Source organism: Pholcus phalangioides, unplaced genomic scaffold (genome assembly GCF_987345545.1).
Source record: "Pholcus phalangioides strain wild (caught in Gottingen) unplaced genomic scaffold, Ppha-v1.0 ptg000024l_1, whole genome shotgun sequence".
Lineage (NCBI taxonomy): Eukaryota > Metazoa > Arthropoda > Arachnida > Araneae > Pholcidae > Pholcus > Pholcus phalangioides.
Window position 1 is genome coordinate 25,301,714 of NW_028301616.1, and position 21,271 is coordinate 25,322,984.

Below are 21,271 nucleotides of genomic sequence, written 5' to 3' on the forward strand. Positions count from 1 at the left end.
TATATCTTTTTGGTGGTGCCCCTTTAGTACTGATGCCCTAAGCACGTGCTTATTTTGCTTAATCCGGCCCTGTGACTGCGCACATTTCTCTGGAATAAATGCTTCAAATATTTAAGAATTTTTCACACATATTTTAGTTAATATTTTTAAGTTCATAATAAGGCTACTACAACATGAACCTATATCCTTGATACATCATTGAAAACGATGTGAAAGGTTGAATTTTTCAATTCTGATTCATTTCTGTGTGGCTACTCCATCATTATATACTACTTTTATCCGCATGAAGACAATAAAATTAATAAAACTGCTTGCTACCACTTTTTGCGATTTTTATCACTACAAGAATGTGTATTTTGGAAGCTACAACTGACATTTTCTCAACGAAACCATAATCATTTACACAAAAATAAACTAATTTGGAATACAAATTTCATCCAGTACAGTAACTTGATGACTTTGTCTCATCTTCAAGCGCAGAATTTACATTGATTGAAAATAATTTATTCTATTTTTTTTACTGTATTCTATTACAATTATTCTAATTCAGAAGTGCTCAACCTTTTGAAAAGTGTGGGCCACTTCATTGGTTTGGAAACCTGCTGCAGGTTGTCAAAGTGATCTAGAGATATGCCATGGGATGCTAAAGTGATGTGTAAATGCACTGAGTTGCCCAAGTGCTCAGGGAACGAGCTGATTAAGTGATCTGAACTGGCATTCGCAGCAAAAGGCCGTAATGTGGGACCATCACTGTTTAACCAAATGATACCTATATGAAACAATAGTTTAGTTAATTTTCACAAAATTAGGTATACTCTAATTCTTACAATACATTCACGAGCAACATGTTTTCAAGAAATAAAATAAACATTAGATTATACAAACAACATCCAAACATCAAGGAAATAAAATATTCGGAAAAAAAGAAGCCTCTCTTATTTTCTTGATGCATTGGTCTGAGAAAAAAATCCACTCTCAAGAACCAAATATTTTGAATTGTAAATGTCTTTAATGCAGCATAAATAGATTACTCTACACATCATATAAAGTCCTAAATATTACGTCTTTTGACACGAGATATTTCTTGTTCTAATTCTGCTTTACTGTCCAAGATAAAATGCATTCATTTCAAACAAATGATAACGCGTGTTTTAGCGGGAAAAAATAAAACTGTTCCAGAAACATCTTTGGCTCGTGAAGGAGCCTTTCAAAGACATAGGAAAGAAAAAAAAAATCACCAGTGTATCTCTGTTAATGTATATAATACAAATTTTTTTTTTTTTACAATACTTAGAGTCGCGATAGAAGTATGTTGTTACCATCATAAAGTGGAATGCATGTATATATCAGGTTATACAGAGATTACTATAATATCTCATTTTATCCATATTTTCCTTTCAACGAATTTTTAATATGTAATTCAACAGTAACACACAACAACAACAAGCACATTCTTTGTTTTTTTCCAGAGGAAACAAAAATGGGGGAAAAAAATTAAAAACTGTTTACGATGACTTTCGTGGTGTCACAGGGTTTTGCTTTAACTGTAATATGATTGAACGCATCCTGGAGGTGTCTTTAGTGCCCCGAGATGACTTTGGATTGAATTCGCAAAGGCGAGCAATACGTTCCCATTCTAATCCCGGTGATTCTGCATCTCGCTCTGCTACCCATTCTTTCTCAGCATTCCTAGGAAAATATGAAAATAAATATAGATCAAATTAAGTTGTTAAATGCATAAAAGCCTAAAGAGGCATCATACAATAGTTTGCCCAATGGGCTGCTGCTTAAAGAATACATTCTACAATACAATTCATCAAGAAAAGACTTTGTGCAAAGAACAACTTTGAAAGAAAAGCTTGATAGTTCCCACCAAAATAGAACTCCCGGTCCTGTTGCAATCCGGACAAGTACACTAACAGATATACTAGAGACAGACTTCTCTTTCCTTATATCATGTACGGTATCATTGGAGGTTTCTTTCAGAGAGAGTCTGCATTAATATTCAGAAAGTATGTTGCGGGCTGGAAAAATAATCTTTGAATAATTCCCTTCTATTTACAGATTGGATTAGACAATGTTTCCTCAAAGTGTACGTCGCAGCCCCTGGGAGGGGATCTCACCAACCTTTGTCAGTGTGCCTATTTATGCTTTGAAGTGGTTCTTTTATAAGTGAAAATATCTACTATATAAATTATTCTGGGAAACTGCAGATGAACCATGAATTGGGTAAGAGTGCTGCAGGTGATAAAAGTTTGAATAATTAAGTAAGCATTTGCTGAAAATCGGAAGAAAGCTAAGTAAGGTTATAGAAAAAGTGTTCCATTGAGAAATTACAAAATATCTAGGCTTGTCAATGCGAGGTCTTTAATACCCTTCACGTACAAACTTTTCGACAACAAATTTGAATGATCTGTATTTGAGATATATGATAATTCTAGAAAAACTGGCTTCGTTATTTGCATGAAGGGGAGGAAAGGGGGTACAGTAGATCTTTCATCCTCCCCAGCATGTTTTCTTTCTCATATTATAATAGATGCATATGTGAGAGGAGGAAATCACTAAACAGGAGTATAGACAGAACAGGGAGGGGAAAAAACTTCAGTTCATAGGGTTACGGTGAAGATATGAGAAAAAAAAAAAATCAGGGAAAGCTGGAATGAATTTCTTATATTTGCATTATTCTTGTCCCTGATTGTTAAAGAGGCAAGATATCTCCTCAATGTCGCTCAATGGGAAAAATGAGCTAGATTATGCTAAAGAAAAAAAAAACTCGTGACTAAATAAAAACCCAACACTGAAACTTTTCATCCAAACTAAAACCTGAATCATCCAAAATTCTCAATACATTAGAATTATCAACATATGCACTTTCTTTTCTTCGCAGTGAACTATTCAAAAACATTTTTGGATTGATCAAAAATTTTTTGGATGATTTTTTTTTCTTGGCCCACAGTACATCAAATCAAGATATTTTCTGGATATTATGAGAAGGCGGCATATATCATGGGTCAAGGAAAAAAATCATCCATCTCTATTGCCACTACCCGGAGGTCAATCGCTGAAGTTAAGAGTGGAACAATGTCTCCACTCGACAAGTTACGCTACAGAGCACATTTTTAAAGGAAGAAAAAATGTGTCTGTAATATGATTGTCAGTACGCTTGCTTGATTTGCAAGAGATCCTAGGTTCAATCCCCAAATAGGAAAGAAAAGTATTTCCAAGTTTACCTCAGCATAATATCTAGAAAATCTCTTGATTCTTTTTTAATTTTTTCCCTATCAGAAAGAATATTTTCTTTCTGAGATAAAAATACAGGTAATGTCTGATAGAAATCAGAGTGGAATTTAAGACCTTCCTAAACCTAGAAAAAAACGGAAAAAACCCAAAATTATCAAGCAACACTGATGGCACAGTGTCCCACAACGAACCAACGGTTTTAAAAATGGGACAGCAAGAAAACTGACAGATATTCCTCTAACTTCCAATTAGAAAGTTGTTGCCCGGTCTATCCCAATGCAGCAGCAAAAAAAAAAAAAAAAAACCACACACACACCACACTTTTCTAAATGAACGAACACATTTACAGAAACATTTCAGTTCAAAAATTGGGAAAGGACAGCGAAAACTAACAGATTCTTTCCCACCAATTTTTAAATTCATATATCTCTGCAGATATTGCACTTGGAATTCTTTTTTATTGGCATCACGAGGCAAGACACCTTTCTAATTGGAAGTTAGAAGATGGAGGGGGGGAGGGGAACGTTTAAAAAGTTATTTCATTTTAATAACTATACAATCCCTTGCAACATGAATGACATGTCTGAAATTCTTGACTTTGCATTTACATTCCCAAAAGAATGTATATATATGTCAATTTCCTTGTCATCCCATTTTGAAAACTGTGGGCAGTCCGTTGTTGGACACTGTAGAGGTCTCCTTTCAGTAAAAGCACAGCTAGATACATTTAGCTGGGAGGAATAGACCACAATCACTGTTTCCTTTGTTTTTCCAAAAAGAAATATTACGTATGAAAATGGTCTACACTAAATCAAGACTAAACTGAGGAAGAGTTGCAGGGTTTTTCGGTTACAGATCTGGTAAGGTATAACTATATATTTAACTTACAATGAATCCGCATAAACTGAAAAAACTCAAAAGCCCTCACCTTCACAATTAATTAGGAATTTTTAAAAATCGATCACAAGAAAGGGATTGCTCCGAGATTTCCATATCATAAAAACATTCCAATTTTAAAATGCATATAGCAAATACTACGATTAATAGTTAATGCAGCGGCTATTACCCTTCTACCCTACCTTAAATCTGTAGAACAAGGATAGATTGTTGAAGGCTATAAAATGAAAAACCACAACGTAGGTGAGATTTTTGGAGAGGTGTACATAATGAGAAACTAAGTTTAAATTTTTTTTCAGTTACCTAGTTTTTAGAACACTTCGTTTTTGAAAATTCACAGCAAGAAAGTAATATTTAAAAAATTTAAAAGTTGGTTACCTGTCCATTAATGAAAAGCAGCTTAAAAACTTCAAGAAAAATATAAACTGACAAAAAATTATTGTTCAAATGTCATTATGCACAGATGGATTCACTATTTCTTCCACTTTTAAATGCATGTTTTAACATAGATGTTTGTAGTTGTAATTAAAAATTATTGTAACTATCTTCGGAGAAGAAAAAAAAGCCAACTACTAAGAATTATGTCAAAAAAAATTCTCTAATGTAAAAACAAATATGTGCTCTTGAAACGTGTAAAAATAGCAATTAAAAAGTTAAGTTTATCAAAGATTGACTTAAAAGTTTACTTGTTTTTACACAAGAAAAATTGATTCCCAAAGTTTTACAAAATATGAATAAAAAAATTGAAAAGCGTTCAATATACAGACTTAGGAAATTCAACCAAATTAATCACCATTTATATAGAAATTCTTGATTGAAAGGATAGAATTTAACGTTTACATATTTGTTAGTAAGACAATCAGTAATTATCATTTACAATTATATAGATTTAATTACAATCAGGTAAATACATATTAATTAGGCAAGTAATTTTATATATCTCTCTAATTTTTGGCAAAAAAAAAAAAAAAAAAATTAAAAGTGGGCTATTTTATATAACAACACATGATAGGCCTGAATACATGGCTTGGGATAAGTACCATGAGGATATTCGAAGACCACCTTAAAATGTGGAGTCATCTTATAGTCATGTAAATACTGTACATATCACATACAATTTCACTACAAACATGCATATTATTCATATCGTATTCATTTACCAAGCACAAAAACATAAGCAGTTTCTCTGCAACACATGCTTTTCAAACAAAATTCTAAAAATAATTACATTCAACTACACATTAAAATGGCAGATTTCCCTTAGAGACTAATTATTTATGACTAATTTATGCAAGGCAACCTCTACTTATCTCTCTTCGTTGGCCTTTTGAAATTACTGCATGAGCTTTACTTACTTAGATTCCTCCCTGAAAGTTAGCATAAATAGGAAGAGCAAAATTTAAAGAACAAAGAGCAATCGAAAAATAGTGTTTATGCAATTTACCTTTAAAAAAATGCTAGACATGTAATGTGCTGCATAGAAACAGCACTCGCAATGATAAAAATGGTTGGGTATTCATTTTTCAAAGAAATATTTATAAAGAACAAATTCAAAGCAAACAAGGCTAACAAAAATTAGCAACAGAAAGTTAAAACCAGAAAAAATAAGAAAAGAAGCTACAGTGCAAGATAAAACTAGAAATTCTCATTTATCTACACTTTCAGTACAAAATATGTTAAAAACAACCCAGATTAAAAGCTGGATTATATCATAGTAAATGTCAAAGTAATTTGATAATATTTCACTCAAAAATAAATTCAAATACCATAATCTATGATTATAATTACATTAAAAATGACATGAAAAAACTGAAAAAGAAACTTATTCTACATCCTCTAAACCTTGAATACAAGATTTTGACGAACAAATAGAGGTACATAATATTAAACAAGCTTAGTTCTGTAAGATTCTTTATCAACATAAGCTGTCTCAAATTGTTAGCATAGCGGATATCTCTGCAACCCTTGACTTTAGAAACTCTTTCAATTACAGAAAGTTTTCAACTGATGACAGTTACTAAATGTCTAAAATTTTCTAAGGGTCGTACACAAAAAACTTCACATACACCTTGTGTTTTAAAACTCCCATGAAACTAACATGGATCCTTCTTTGAGCAGTCATTTACAAAAAAAAATATATATATGTTTAGATGAAACATTAAAATATTTCATTTTAAATTGAATTCAAAGTTGTAAAAGTTCTAATTTTAATTGAAAAAGGGTCAAATTCATTTTATTCATGTACAGTCCCTGAAAATAACTTTTGAGCTAATGATAACATACCAAAACAGTGATAAGTTGCTGGGCACAGAAATTATGATTTCACACACACACATTAAGCTGTTAAGCTCTTCACTACCCATGTTATTTTTTTTGTGTTTTTTCTTCATTGGTAACGCAAGATTTTTTTTATGAAACTGGTAATGAAAACAAACATTTCCATTTCAGAGAACTGGATTTCTTCATTCTTTTGCAGAACTTCCCTCCCATCCTCAGTGGTCCATGCCACTGTGTTGAAACAGCAGCCCCCCCCCCCCCCCCAATATGTACACATAAGACCCAAGAACCAGACATTATAAATATATATATTATATTATAAGAACCTATAAATTTAATTTTTTTTTCACTCCCCGCGGTTTAAGAATGTTTTTAAGCTGTCTATGTTTCTTCCCCACCATTAGCCCGGATAATTAAGGTTCTACTACATCAATAAATATTGTTTGTAAAAGTGAAATTTTTCACAAATTACTTTACAAAGCAGGATCTATATTTCAATAACTGGAAATTTTAACACACTGGGACTTCATAAAAAGTTTTTTTTTATGTATAAGACACCCCCCCCCCAAACAAATTCAGATTTTAAGTAACTACACGTCATTTGAAAACATTTTGTAATTTGAAGTATGTTTCTAGTCAATGGTTGAAGAGATATAATGTTCTGCAAACAATTTGAGTAGCCTGTAAAGTGGATATTGTTTTTTCATACTAATGGAACAACAGAATGAACGATGCTTAAGACATCATTCACACACATTGGTGTATTAGCAGCATGTAAAAACTAGCCTACAGATGTTAGCCATGTCATAATAAAAACAAGGAGTTTCACTAATGATTCCCATTCACAAGAACAGAATTTTCACCAAAGATAAAACTTTACCTGTTATTAAGTTTTGACTTTTCAATTTGCTCTTTGTAGCGAACGTACCACTCCTCAAGCTCTTTCTTAGCGCATTCCTGCAGTTCCTTCTTCTTTACCTCTTCTTCTGCATCTGTTTGTGAATATGGTATACACAGGATTTAATTGCAATTTATAGAAATTTGAAATGAAAAACAAAAATTGCAAACAAATGGATGTCTCAAAATACATTTTTTTTAAACCAAGCTCAACTTCGATGGTAACTACAGAAAATTTCTCGCATAACATTATCGTTAACACTTGGGTCATAGAGAAAAATGAATGACAAACCCCCTTACATCAAATTCCACAAGAAAGCGAAACACAGAAAAATAGACCCCAGGGAATGCAAGCTATGCGGAATGCACAAATGGTGCTATCAGCTGGTGACTGATTAAGGAGAGTGGTCATTCTTCCCATAGCCATCATTGTGAGCTTAGACAAGAAAGTTGGAAGGTGATTATCTTGGCCAGTGATGGACGTTATGGTTTTTGTGGAAAGGAGTTTCAGGATGCGATATCGTTACATGGTGTCTGTGTACGCAGAGACAAAGCACTATCAAGGCGAACTGTGTTACGCTGGTGGGCCAAGTTAAACAGTGGACAAGAGAGTGCAGCCAAAGATGTGCGCAGCACCATTATCTACAAGACAACCTTCAACATTGCATGAATGTTGGAAAAAAAAACACAGCAAATGTCGATGCTGTGTCGAGTGTGATTATGGTGAGCAAGCTCATAACAAGACTCCAGGAACATTGCAGTTGATTATTCCCAATAGTTTCTGGGAGGACAACGACTCCAATGTGATGGGGAATTACAGGCAGTCTGTAGATGATACAACACATCCACGGTAGAGTTCACTACATCCATTAGGCAACTCCCAGCCAAATGGCAGAAGTGCATAGACTTGAATGGGGAGTTTGTCTAATCATTAGACTCGTATAATACTCAGTTTTTGTGAATGAGCTATATTCCACCCTCGTGACTGTATTTGTGTCAATAATTTCTGTACAACCTAAATATTAGGAATGTAAAAACAATTCCAGATAGAGTAGAACCTATCTAATCTTCCTTCTGGGACCTGAAAAATTCCAGATTAGAAAATATGGTAAAAAATACATAGAAAATAGCAAATGTAATAGAAAATGCTATAACAGAATTTAGGTAAAGAAAAAGCTAAAGTCCTCAATTAAAAAAAAATTAATGGCCGAAGTGTCTGTAGAGGTACTACTGTGAATAAAAATTGTTAATGTACATAAATAACATTGCAAACACAAGGGCTAACTAGACTGAATCCTACAGTTTGTAGTTGTGCCCAAATTACTACTTTTCATGTCTCTCACTGAGAGATCAGTATGTTAACTGCTCTATGAGAGGACTTGGCAGTAGCCATATATTCATGTGGTCATCTTTTGACTCTTTTCTTCACAAGCAAAAGTGATACCACTGCATTAATAAATATTTTGACAAGCACAAGTTTTGTTTTAAACTCATAAAACCTAGGAACAAATATTCTTAGCTAATGTGTTATTGACCTAGGCAACCACACTCTCTTAAAAAGAATTTGAAAAACTTGCAAGATACAGGTCAATTTGCAATTCCCCCCAGGGTTTGAAGATTTATAGTTAAAAAACCCTAATAGCTACAGCAAAAAGACATTACACAAGAAATTTCCAAATTTTGTGTAAGTGTCACTGGTGTTGGATATGCATACTTCTGATGACACAGTATACATCATTTCTAAAATAGAATTCTGGCCACATCACAAATTGTAACGACGATTAATGCTGCTTTCCCACAGTAGTGCCCCACAGCAGAATATTTTGATGCACCTCCCACACATTACTCTTTGGAATGTACGCACATGGCCCCAATTGTGTGGTCAGAACTGTGTTTTATGCAGTTGCTGCCACCAGTCTTCCATATTCCAAAGTAAAGATGATAAATGCTTGAATTTCCATGTTACGTATGTTGTTGTAGGTCTGCCTGCTGTCTAACGTTATTTTAACTGGGAGATTTGCTCACATTCGTGTCTTGAAATTAGAAAACCAACTTCAGGGCTCCCACTCAAAAAATTATAAAAAGTAAGACACAATGGAGATACCTCTCCCCAAGACAACAATCACAGCTTTAATGAAAATTTTTTTATGGCATTATTTCAGTGCCCTATAAGCAAAATGAAGGAAAGGACCAAAACTGTATACTAGCAAACCATAGCTAATTCTTTTCCTTCTCTCCTCACTATATATATATATATATATATATATATATATATATATATATATATAAAATTTATTTTTTTTCCCCAGCTTTCTTTTCTCAAGGAGTCTTCCTAAGTCCAGTCTGTCAACTCTTCCTCCATGCTTAACAAACAGACACAAGTTTAAGAATAACATTTCTTGGAGAGTGCTTTACTTTCAAAAGCACAGCGCAAAATTTATAAATTACAAGGTCCAATGCAAATAAGTCAAAGTGAACCAGATGGTTTTACTATGGTCTCTATTTTTTTTTAAAAAAAGGGGATTTGTTTACATTTCACTGTTCAATACCAGCAAGAACATTTTTCAAAAATGAAGCACATCCATTTCTAGCTCTTTGCAGAGCTTTGTGAACATTAGAGAGAGATAGATGGCTTTTTTCTCAGCCCGAGATATCAAGGAAACAGTTATGCTTGCCGGTATGCAAGAGGGCCTGGGTTCAAGTCCCAGCGGAGACGTGATGACTTCTTTCTGAATTCACCTCAGCATCATATCCAGAAAATCTTTGTGAACATTGTTCATGCTTCTGCATGTCCTAAAAGTGCAGAAGACAATTGTATGCTTTTATGTAGCATCAGTCACAAAACCTAGAATAGGCCTACATAGCCAACTGCTTTGTTATGCAAACTGTTGTTTCACCAAGACACAGAATGTACACCATAATTTTGAATGATAAATGTTAGTAACTATATACTGAATAGTCCAAGAACAATGAAATATTAAATTCCAAATCATTTTTTCTATCTAGATAGAAGTTTTTAATGACTACTCAAAACATTGACACAAAATGATCATTTGATCATTTTTGTTGCACCACGTTCATTTTCTGCACACGAGGACTAATTAGACAGGGACCTACAATTTATTGCTGATTCCAAACAGCAGGCTTGTTTTTATACTCGTCGAGAGGTTGGTGCGCTAACCCCTCAATGGGGGTAGAAATTTTTTCCACGGTCATGTCGCCGTTTCTGTTGTACACAAAATGAGTTTTTAAACCCTCAATTAAACAAAAGAAAAATTAATAAACCACATGACCCACATACACCGCTTAAATAACCTGAAAAAAACGATACAACTTCTACAGTGGCAGAATCATTAACTGCAATCTACTACATTTGCATTATTTGGATATATATTTTGACAATTCCCTTTTCATTAAAAAAAAAAAGTTACATAAATTTTGTTGCCAAGATTTGGTAATAAAGTAGGATAAAACAAAAGAAAGTAAGACATTTTACCAAAAATTAAGACAGGTGGGAGTCCTGCAACTTCAGCCAACTAATGTGCGTCATGGGGTTCAAACCTGGATCCTCAAGATGAGAGTCCAGCACGATGCCCACCCGACCACACAGCGGCTCCTCAACAGATGAACATGTTCTGTGGTAGAAATTCTCAAATAGTGTTTCCTACACAGAATTTTCTCAAAATTTTTACCAAGATTGTTCTGCAGAAGCACATAATTCTGTGACACACCTGACAATTTTAGACGTATTCTGCTTTGAAGATTAGTGCTAAATTAATTTGCAAAGAAGGGGTATTGAACACATATTTAAGGGTCACAATCATTTCGTTGAAAGTCATTTCATTGAATGTCCCTTTCGCAAAAGTTAATACACCAAAATTTCTCATTCCCATCATTAATTCATACAATTATTCCAGAATTAGATAAATTTCACTATTCCAGATTAGTATAGTGGCCATATATTCAACTACGATATTAAAGTGGATATGACAAAATAATGCTATTTAAAACAAAATATTTATAAAAAAAAATTGTACGTTACATAAAGCTACATTAAGGACAGTACTTTCAAAATGGCAAACATTATTCAGACGATTGTATACCATCCATTCTTTAGCTCTGAATGTGTTAATAATTCTTGTATGGTTCCTTTCCTATATTTCTCATTAGATACAGTAAAATCTTTCTTTTACGGACACAGAAGGGACAAAAAAATTCATCCATAAAAAAAGAGCGACTGTTAATTAGGGGTTTGAAATACATACTATTATTATACAACTGGAAATTATTTGGCAGTAAAATAGGGGGTGACCGCATCTGAGGGTGTCCGTTAAAAGAGGTTTTACCATATTTTTATACTTAAGTGCACCATTATTTTCCCCTACTATGATTTTAATGTTTTGTCAATCTAATTTTAAAAAATAAAAATACACATGGGTAGGATGCGCACTCTGCCCCATATGATCCACACCCTGCATACGCCTCTTATCGTGTTGTAACATTAACTTCGTGAACAAACGTCAATTTACAAGAAGATTTAGATTGAAAAGCAAAAAAGAAATTAAAAAGGTATATTTCAATTGATAGAAAACTAATCTATATGGTGATTTCTGTAAAAGTATAACTTTATTAGATGTGAATTTCATCACGCATGTAATGAGTTTAGATGATAAACAAAAAGGTGTTACCTTTTTTTTCTAGCATCTTTTGCTGCTCCTCTCGCCATTTCTTGATTTTGCTTGGTTCTTCCCTTTGCACCGGTTTGACTGAAACTGGGAAAGACTCACTCGGACCATTCAAGAGCTAATGTAAAAATTTATGAAAAGACATTTTAACTTAACAAATCAGGTCTCAGAATGAAGGTGAAATTTTTTTTTTCACAAGTTATGTACTTTTTTTATATTTCCAGCTAGGTTTTTAAAACAAATGTTGAATTTGAAATTGTATACAGACCATGCAATGTATCCATAGACCCCCCCCCCCTCCCAGTGGAAGAGTCATCCAGTCAATTTTATTACAGTAAAATTTCAATTAACCGTCGGTCTAAAAAAAAAAAATACGGCAAAAACAGCCCTAGGTTTTGAGATCCAAAAAGATTGGATCACTGCTATGGTCTGTGCAAATCCACCGACAATCATAGATTGCTTCTGCTTGTTACTTGTTAATCATAGAAAACATGTGCTTTCAAAATTTTAAATATGAACACATTGCCTGTGAAGTATTATGTCCAAAAAAGTGATTGGATAGACCAACCAATTTTTTAAAATGGTTTCCACACCTTTTCCTTGCCAAAAAACAGTTGCCGCAAGAAGCACTGCTGTTAATGGACAATGCCCCGACACACCCTTCTTTCTCCCAGCAAATACAACTCCACTTATCCAGCCTATGGACCAAAGCATGTCGCCACTGCCTGGACTGACCTTATATTCAAGTTTATATTGATCGTTTTGCAAAATGAAATATAATATGTATGTATTCACTTTTAAACTATATTATTTTCCTTTTCATCACAAGCTCAAAATGAAATGTTACTGTACATATGTATTAAGAGATTTCTGTTATCCGTCTATTCAGTTATCTGTCACAGCCCTGGTCCGGACAGTGATGGTTAATCAAAATATTACTGTACCATTTATTTTTTCACTTTGCCTTTGTTGTGCCCTCCAGGGAGTCTATTACGCTGATGTCCTTATACCCGCGTTTCAAATGTGTTTGGGGTTTGTGTTGCATTGTGGAATAGATTTAAGTCATCATCGCTGAAGGTTGATTTTTCTCACATTGTTACTAGCGATTTTTGTTATCATTGCTACGCGAAACTGTAGCTAACGAGAACCAGAGATCACTAGTTAAGCTCGCATTATGGAAATAAACATGGCCGCTCACGTGTACATTTTTTGATGAAGGTGTCAACAGACACCAATTAGTTAGAAATGGAAATTATTCATTCATTATTAATTTATCAAGTTGTTCATTATAATGAATAATAATTCTCAGAATTATGTTACTTAATTTAATAACATGATTCAGAGACAGCATTATCGTTTAAAATGTTATCTGTACACATACTGATTGGAAAAAAACTATTCAGTGATAAATCGTTATAAATTATTATACTCGGTACAAAGATAAATCTCTCTACAACGTTATTTTTCTTCAAAACTTGCATGGAAATGCCTTTATTCTAATCTTAAACTCATCTCAATATAAGAATATTATTTAACTGGTAAATCTCTCTATCGCGATGTTAAGACATTTTGAAATTCGCTAAAATATTTTTTTTACATATCGTTCAAAATCGAAGTCAATATATTTTTAAACGTCTCCAGATTTTTCCCTTCTTAATTTGTTTAATAACATTGATATTTTGTAATATCACTGATAGTGTTAAAATAATTATATTGCTACTTTCTATGCAGTACACAGAAGTGTAATGCAGTAAACACCCTTTTACACACACACTACTCTGTGCACTAAGTACAATATAAAAAAATCAAAATAAATTTTATTAATCAATAAATACTTTTCTAATCCTTGAGTGCATTTTCTGATTGGAGTATAAAAAGATATCAACAACAGTGTAAATTTGGTGGCACTTCATTTTTGTATTGTGTGAAACAAGGAAACCAATTGTCTAATTAATGATGTAAATAAAAGGTTACTTGTTCTTGATTTTGTCTTAATATCAAGATGGTAGATAAATATATAAAAACATGGGAATACATGGCGGTGATATTTTTGCTAGTGGTTTTGAAAATTTATATATAACATCATCGAACTTCACTAGAACATTTTTTAAAAGTAATAATTTAGAAAATTTCCCCGTGCCAGTTTCACGTGCTTGCATAGCCTATCTTTTTCTCAAATTTTTGATGAATATAAAAAAATAAAAAGAATCCGGATGAATTAAAAAATGTACCTTACGAAAATTAAAGGCAATCAACACACAGAAATGCACACACATAAATAAAAATACAAGAATAATAACGCACGTATTTCAGCACTCGTTGATAATAATTACAAGCAGCAGAGGAAACTATCTGATTGGTTCATCCCTTTCGGACCGAACGCTACTCTCGATCCAGGCAGTAGTTCGTAAAACGATAATCGTAAACGTAACGATATTCCACTGGCTGCTGAGAAAAAGTTTTTAACGATGGTCGTTGAGATTTGCATTATGGGGCTTGTTGAGAATTTGCGTTAAGGGTGTGACGTCACTAACGATATCGTTGTATAACAACGTCAGCGTAATAGACCCCCCTGGACCGAACTGCGGGATCATGTGTTGCAATCGGGTTTCAATGTTTACGTTTTCACACACACACACACACAGTGTTGCCATCCTGAAATATTTTATTTTTTGAAAACTTATAAATTATTTGACCTTGAAGCCAATTGGCTTGTCCGACAGATAAGGCCGGGAATTTCCCCCTTAAATACTGTTTGTGCACTGTCACGAGAATATTTCCACGAATACTAAAACTACTTCTCCCTCAATTACTACTACTTACTCTACTTCCTTAATGACCCAAGCCGCAAACGATAAAATTAACTTCTAAAAAATGTTGTGAACTAGATAACCAATGCTATTGTTTCCAGTTGAAATGCTTTTAACTAAATTTCTATTTTTCTAAAGAAAACGTTTTGCAGTTCAGCTCTGACGTACGGCTGCAGCTCTTGATAGGTTCCCAAGAGGTTTCAGGGTATCCTGCCTATAGACCGTTGATGGTAACACCCAGTTCTTCTCCACCTTCCGACATTTGTGAGGTTTGATCATCTTGTTAATCATTTTGAGATCTAATGGATGCCGACTGCCAATGATTCGGGAACAGATGCAGTATGGTCCGCCACGACTTTGGCGACTTTTTTCTCGCAATAAGTCGCCAAGACCGTCATAATGCTTCTCTGGGTTGCCGTATTTTTTAACACTTTTCCGGTTTCGTTGGGTGATACTAGATGGCGCTGGCTTCAACAAACAGGATTTTTCTTTTGTTCACCGCGTTTTTTCAAAAATTCTAAGCAGCCGTTGTTCCATTTCCAGCGCGTCTCTCTCTCATTATTATTCCTCCCTTCTGTAGCTCTAGTTATTTGGATTATCTACTGCTCGGGTTGTATCATACCATTTTATTATTTCGTTGTATTTATTAGTTATTCATCCATTGCCATGCCTTCTGTTTTATCGGTTTATTATTTAAAATGAACCTACAGAATTTTTCATGCCCGGATCCGTTTACTTAAAGAAAAGGGTGCGGGTTTTAGTTTTAATGCATAGAATATTTATTCATTCAACATGCCCGGATCCGTTTATTTAAAAAAAAGGGTCCGGGTTTTAGTTTTAATGCATAGAATATTTATGCCCGGAATTCCTTATGCCCCGATATTTTTATTATTAAAAAAATGGGCCAGGTGTAATTTTTTTTAATTGATATTTTTTTCTATTTTTATGCTTGGTGGTTTCTATTATGTTTTGCACGCTGATGTTTTTTTTTTTCGGCGTCCGTAGTGTCTGACGGCCTTGGCGACTCTTCGTCGGGCCATCTGACATGTGTGGCGCCAAATAATTGCCAAGTGGCGGACCATACGACAGCTGTTCCATGATTCGTTCCTTCATCTTGATATAGCTTCTGGGTTCTCTCAGTTGATAATGGACTATCATGGGCAAGATAATACCAATTTGACTGAATTAAATCTTTTAATGGAGATCTCAATGTAAAATTTGTCTTATTGGGATTACACTATAAAAGTTCTTTTATAAAACATTCATTTTAAAAATTCAACCAATAAACTTATCGGTTGCATTTGCTCAAATGTAACCTATGAGCTTTATTTGTTGGATTTTTATAAGAGGGATTTTATCGAACTCCCATAGTGTAATACCAGCCTTAAGTCAAAATTAACTAAAAAGTTTAAATTGCAAATGTAATGTCTTAAAATATTCAACAAAATAAATTGAAGTGAATAAAAACTTGTTTCCTTCTTGTCTGCTTTAACTAAGCATAATTCAAACCGGGCATTAATTCAGAGGGAGATTACAACCAGTGTTTCTCAAAGTTTATACGCACACTGCTAAATTTGCTTACTGCATTCCCCATGCGTTAACTGACGTGTCGGGAAATTAATGTCAAATTCTGGAAAATTCTTGAATATCATTTCAAAAATCCATTGAATTGGCAAAATGCATATTGCGATCCTAATTAAACCTAGTTTTCCCCCAGCATACCTAGGAACGGTCCAGACCCCAATATTCAAAAAGCCTGGCATCCCTCAAGTTTCACAGTATGCTGGCCAATACGGGAGGAATACAATAAAGCAAAACTTGCAATATGAATGCGAACAAAAATTAATTTACCTCTGTACTTGACTGCAAAGGAACCTCATCTAAATATAAGAAAAAAATATATATATATTAAAAACTCTAGAAAAAAGAACGAAAACAGGAAAAGAAATGGTAGAAATTACATCACAAAACATTCTTTTGCTATACAGCACAGTAAAAAAAATACACAAAATTACATTTCTAATAAAAAAAATGACTGAGGAAAATACCAAAAAAAATTATGCCAGTTATTTTAATTTAATTTTTAAAAAACTGATTAATAAGTATAGCATATGTCAATAGGCATGTCTGTATGTCTTCCTCTCCCCTATCTGAACAGCTATAGTGTAATAAACTTAATCCCTAGTTAGAAATTTTTGGCGACCATTCTCTTTCTAGCCTGTTGGCACTTTTCTTCCTAGTCGCTGATGGTTCGCTATTTTGTTCTGTTGCCATTTTTTTCTACTACCTGCTATTATAATTTTCATTTTTGCTATTGGTTGTCGCCTGGAGATGACGTCACCTCCGGAAGTTTGCTATAATTATAATAGCCCCCAAAAATTTAAATTTAGTCCATTAGTATATGCACACACACACTTTTAGAGCTCATTTTTTGGTTTATTATTTATTGTACTGTACACACCCAGAAGGTCTGTCCAATCAAAATTTGGGTCCATTTTTTAGACCCTTCAAAAAATTCTGGATGTGAAAAATGGACCCTTCCCAAAATACATGTTAATGATTTCATTAACACATATTTTATGAAATACTAAACTTATGGTTTCAACCATAAGTTTAGCTTTGTGATAAATTAATTAGATTTCACTTTTTACAATATTACTTATTTTTCACAAAATTAATGACCATCTCATAAAAATAATGAAAATTTTCACAAAAACAAGACCCCCCCCCCCCGATACTGTTTACAGGATTACATATGAATTCTCTCAACAGTTATACACATTTCATATAATTCAATTTTAATTAACTTTTTTTGCATACTTGGCCGTTATATTCTGCAATTGAGTTTTTTATTGAAACCGAGATTTGTTTCTTTAACCAAACCCAGAAAGTTTTTTTGTCATGACCATTGCATATCAGGAGGAACAGTTGTTTACGAGTTCTGGTTTTTATTATTTCCAATCCCGTATCTGGTTTAGAATGTTATATTTTTAATCTTTATCTCCATTTGGTCTAAAAATGTTATTTTTTTGCCATTTTTCTCGTTTTTTTAAAATTGTTTTTCCCCCGTTTTAACAGCCATAGTGTTATTACTTTTTGACAATTTTTTTCATTTGGCAAGAAAGACGTCAGAAAGTAAGATTCCATTCCACTCCAGTCAACTCCACGTATTGCTTTGACGTTTTCCTTGCGAAAGAAAAAAAAATTACCAACTATGGATTATACGATAACCATAGGTGCCAGAACCTAAAAGCTGAAGCCATATAAGCCACCACACCCCCCCCCCAATAATTTCAAGGGAAAAAATCCACCTACCCCTCCTCTGCTAAACACACTTCAGTCCTGTACATATGGGATGACCAGCAACTTTAAGCCCTTTTTCTTTCATGTTGACACCTCCAACTATAGCTTTCTGGAGACATTAAGAATTTCGAGATTAAGCTCGTACATTGGTAAGCAAACATTTCTAGTTTAGCAGTTTCTCAGAAAAATCATTTTGTCTGCCTTGAAAACTCATAGTTGGAAAAAAGTCACCAACATGGCATGGGCCCAATACCAAAGCTGTTCCCCACTTTGCCCTGGGGTAAGGAAAAGACCCTATGATGCTGAAGATGGGCGTGGGTTCAAGCTCCGCCAGATTTTTAAAGCACAGTCACATTTCCCTTGGAAGCTATTTTTCACAGCAGTTTTTTTTTTCCCTCATAGCTATCCGTGCTCCCTCAAAATGAGTCATCACTTCCTCCTGACACACCCCTTCCCCTGGAACATCCAAGGGCATATGGATATATACCCTGAGCCACTGCTCTATATATATATATATAGGGGTCTGTAAAGACATTTCTTGTAGGGATCCTGTTTTTGTGAAGATTTCCCTTATTCTTGTGAAAAGGGCTTTTGAAAAGTGGAAAGCAAAACAGTCAAATCACACAAAAAAAAAGATTTATACACAGATTTATAGTTTCGTTAATTTGTATTTTGTGAAGGGCCCGTTTTTAAGATCCGAAAAACTTAATGAAGGATCCGGAACTTAGTGAAGGGTCCGGGAAACGGACCTACATTTCGGTTTGACAGACTCCTGATATAGCGCATCTATGAGACACGCCAAGTGCAGTATGGATTAGAGAAAAAGCACATGGTAACGCCAACAAATATGATAACAAATCACCAACAACCATATTCATAAACGATGATATCATACTTGCATCCGTGGACAGCTCTGGGTTCTCTTCGGAATTTAAGCCTAACGAATCATCCTCCAAACCGGCCAATTGATTCTGTTCCCTCGCCAGAAATTCAGCTGCGGGATCATCTTCGGCCACGACATGATTCACTTCTCCTTCGAACATTTCAAAATCCGACATATCGTTCGATTATTCGCCGATGCCCCGTCAATAAAGATACCAACACCTTCCGCCAATGACGAACAACACAACGGAGGCGTAGCCGCACCAAAAGTTCAAGCGATCCGCTTTTAGGGATCGAGGAGAGGTGTATACGCACATGCGCAGAAAGTTTTCCATTTTCAGAGGTGGGTGATTTGTTTATGAAGCAAAATCTTAGATCACTTGAAATTACTGAAATAACCATTATTTTACTCATTTACATTAATTTAACTGTATAAAAATGTATATCACGCTGTTCTGATCATAATCAACTCAAGCAACTTTTTTGTGACCAATATATTCAGTCATTTTTTGACGCTCTGTCAGTTCACGGCTGAATTTGTGCTGCCATCTAGGAAACAACACACGAGCTACAAACTAACGGTAATATAGTCGAATCCTGTTTTAATTGTGATGACCATATGAAGAGATGGTATTTTTTCGGAATTTAAATTTTCTGGATGTTATGCCGAAACTGATATTTGAAAAAAAAAAGTGATAGCATAACATCCAGAAAATTCTATTTCTCAGTATGATGACGATATATCCTCGGGAGAAATACGGGAAAATACAGGACATCGCCAATAATCACCAAAATTACGCTAAAACTGAACAAAGTTGCCAAATATTGGTGAAATAACGGAAAAATCACAATAGTGGGAAATGAAGCATTATTGCAAATTATAGTGGATTAATGAATTCCACGAAAAAAAAACGTTCACCAAGACAAATGTGGGAGGTTAATATTGTTATTTATAGTTGTAATTATCATAATATAATTTATGAGTTGAAAAATAAGTTCGATCTTTGACTTCAATAAAGAATAAAACTTCAAGTAGGCTTCGCATAAAAAACGGGGAAAACCGGAACAGTTTTGCCAAAAAGTCGGGATGGCCAGAAAAACAAAAAATACCGGGACTGCTCCGGGAAATACAGGATGTATGATCACCCTAGTTATAAGACACCGGAGAAATCACTTCGTTATAACGAAATTTCGTTAGAAAGGGATTCTATGCATTTGCATTGTTCCTATGCAAACTTATCTAGAGGATTAGAAAAGTGTTCGTTAAAACGATATTTTTTCGCTGTAATGGTATTCGTAAAAATGGGATTCGACGGTGTATTAGCCCAGGTGGTTCTTAACCTGGGCAAAACCTCCTGTACACAGTTGACGCTAGTTATAGCTTATAACGACTCCCGTCGTTCCATTGAAAACGGACGTTATGTTGGGTTGACGTTATATTGAAAGGTTTACATATAGGGTATTTCTTGTTTTAAAGCATTTGGGAGTTATCCTACCGGTCATCGTAGTGGAACGGTCACTATAACGTGGGGTCGTTATAATGAGCGTCGACTGTAATGGGTTTTATGCTATTTGAGTGCCCCCCAATACATTTATCCTGGAACAGAGTGCCCCCCCCCCATTAATGAATATACAATGCAACGCACCTTTCCCTCTCCAGTGTAAGAGCCCAAGTCCCGTGTTTACGGGACAACTGGCACGGATTGTCCCATATTATTGGGCTCTTGGGAGGGATGATCATCTCCCCCACTTTATTATTTTGATTAAATTCTACTTGATAAGTAAAGGATCTCTCTCTTGGATGGGGGGGGGGGGCTTTTTCTTTTCTTGTTTCTTTCAAACCGAGCATAACGCAGATTTATCACCATTTATGGGAGATTTACTACCTAGTGAGTTGTGCCGGAAGTGTACCTGTGTGTGTGTACCTGACAGTCTTTGAGTGCATATGTAGTGTTGTGTTTGATTTTTCAGTGCTGCCATCTATATTTTAAAAGGAAAGTTAGTGATGTGTTACGATTGAATTACATTTGTACTGTTTGTAGGTCTGTTGCTCTCTGTGGCGAGACTTTTTAAAGGGGAGATCGTCTCGCATTCGCACCTTGAAGTTGGGAACCACAGAAAAGTTGGATGGGGGCCATTGGCCTTTGACGGAAAATAAGGGCACAAGAAGAAAATATGTTTCAAAGGGGGCCAAAGTCTGAAAAAGGTTGGCAAACACTGGCTTAAACTATAGTCACAATTTTTGGATAGAAGATCAACGCACGGATTGGTTAAAAACCT

General features: G+C 34.5%; 1 protein-coding gene across 2 annotated transcripts; it reads right to left on the reverse strand.

Annotated features, from left to right (window-relative positions):
* Window positions 1-987: 987 nt before the first annotated feature.
* LOC149069079 (clathrin light chain-like) lies at window positions 988-19,287 on the reverse strand. Of its 2 annotated transcripts, XM_089250448.1 has the most exons (6): window positions 19,005-19,270; window positions 16,658-16,686; window positions 12,000-12,114; window positions 7,295-7,406; window positions 5,493-5,504; window positions 988-1,689 (listed from the first exon to the last, which is right to left on the reverse strand). In XM_089250448.1, exons 1-6 carry the CDS (start codon window positions 19,165-19,167, stop codon window positions 1,506-1,508), a joined length of 615 nt encoding a protein of 204 aa, XP_089106574.1. In that variant the 5' UTR covers window positions 19,168-19,270; the 3' UTR covers window positions 988-1,505. The 2 variants fall into 2 exon arrangements, with proteins under 2 accessions (XP_089106574.1, XP_089106575.1); XM_089250449.1 differs by lacking the exon at window positions 5,493-5,504 and having other exon boundaries at window positions 19,005-19,287.
* Between the last annotated feature and the right edge of the window lie 1,984 nt (window positions 19,288-21,271).

What these genes read in the sequence shown, in the direction of transcription:
- LOC149069079 (XM_089250448.1), bottom strand. Translation starts at nt 19,167, where the DNA reads ATGTCGGATTTTGAAATGTTCGAAGGAGAAGTGAATCATGTCGTGGCC. An exon ending in AGAGCTGTCCACGGATGCAA is followed by an intron (nt 16,687 to 19,004) that starts GTATGATATCAT and finishes TCTTATATTTAG; the next exon opens with ATGAGGTTCCTTTGCAGTCA. An exon ending in CTTTGCAGTCAAGTACAGAG is followed by an intron (nt 12,115 to 16,657) that starts GTAAATTAATTT and finishes TTTTTACATTAG; the next exon opens with CTCTTGAATGGTCCGAGTGA.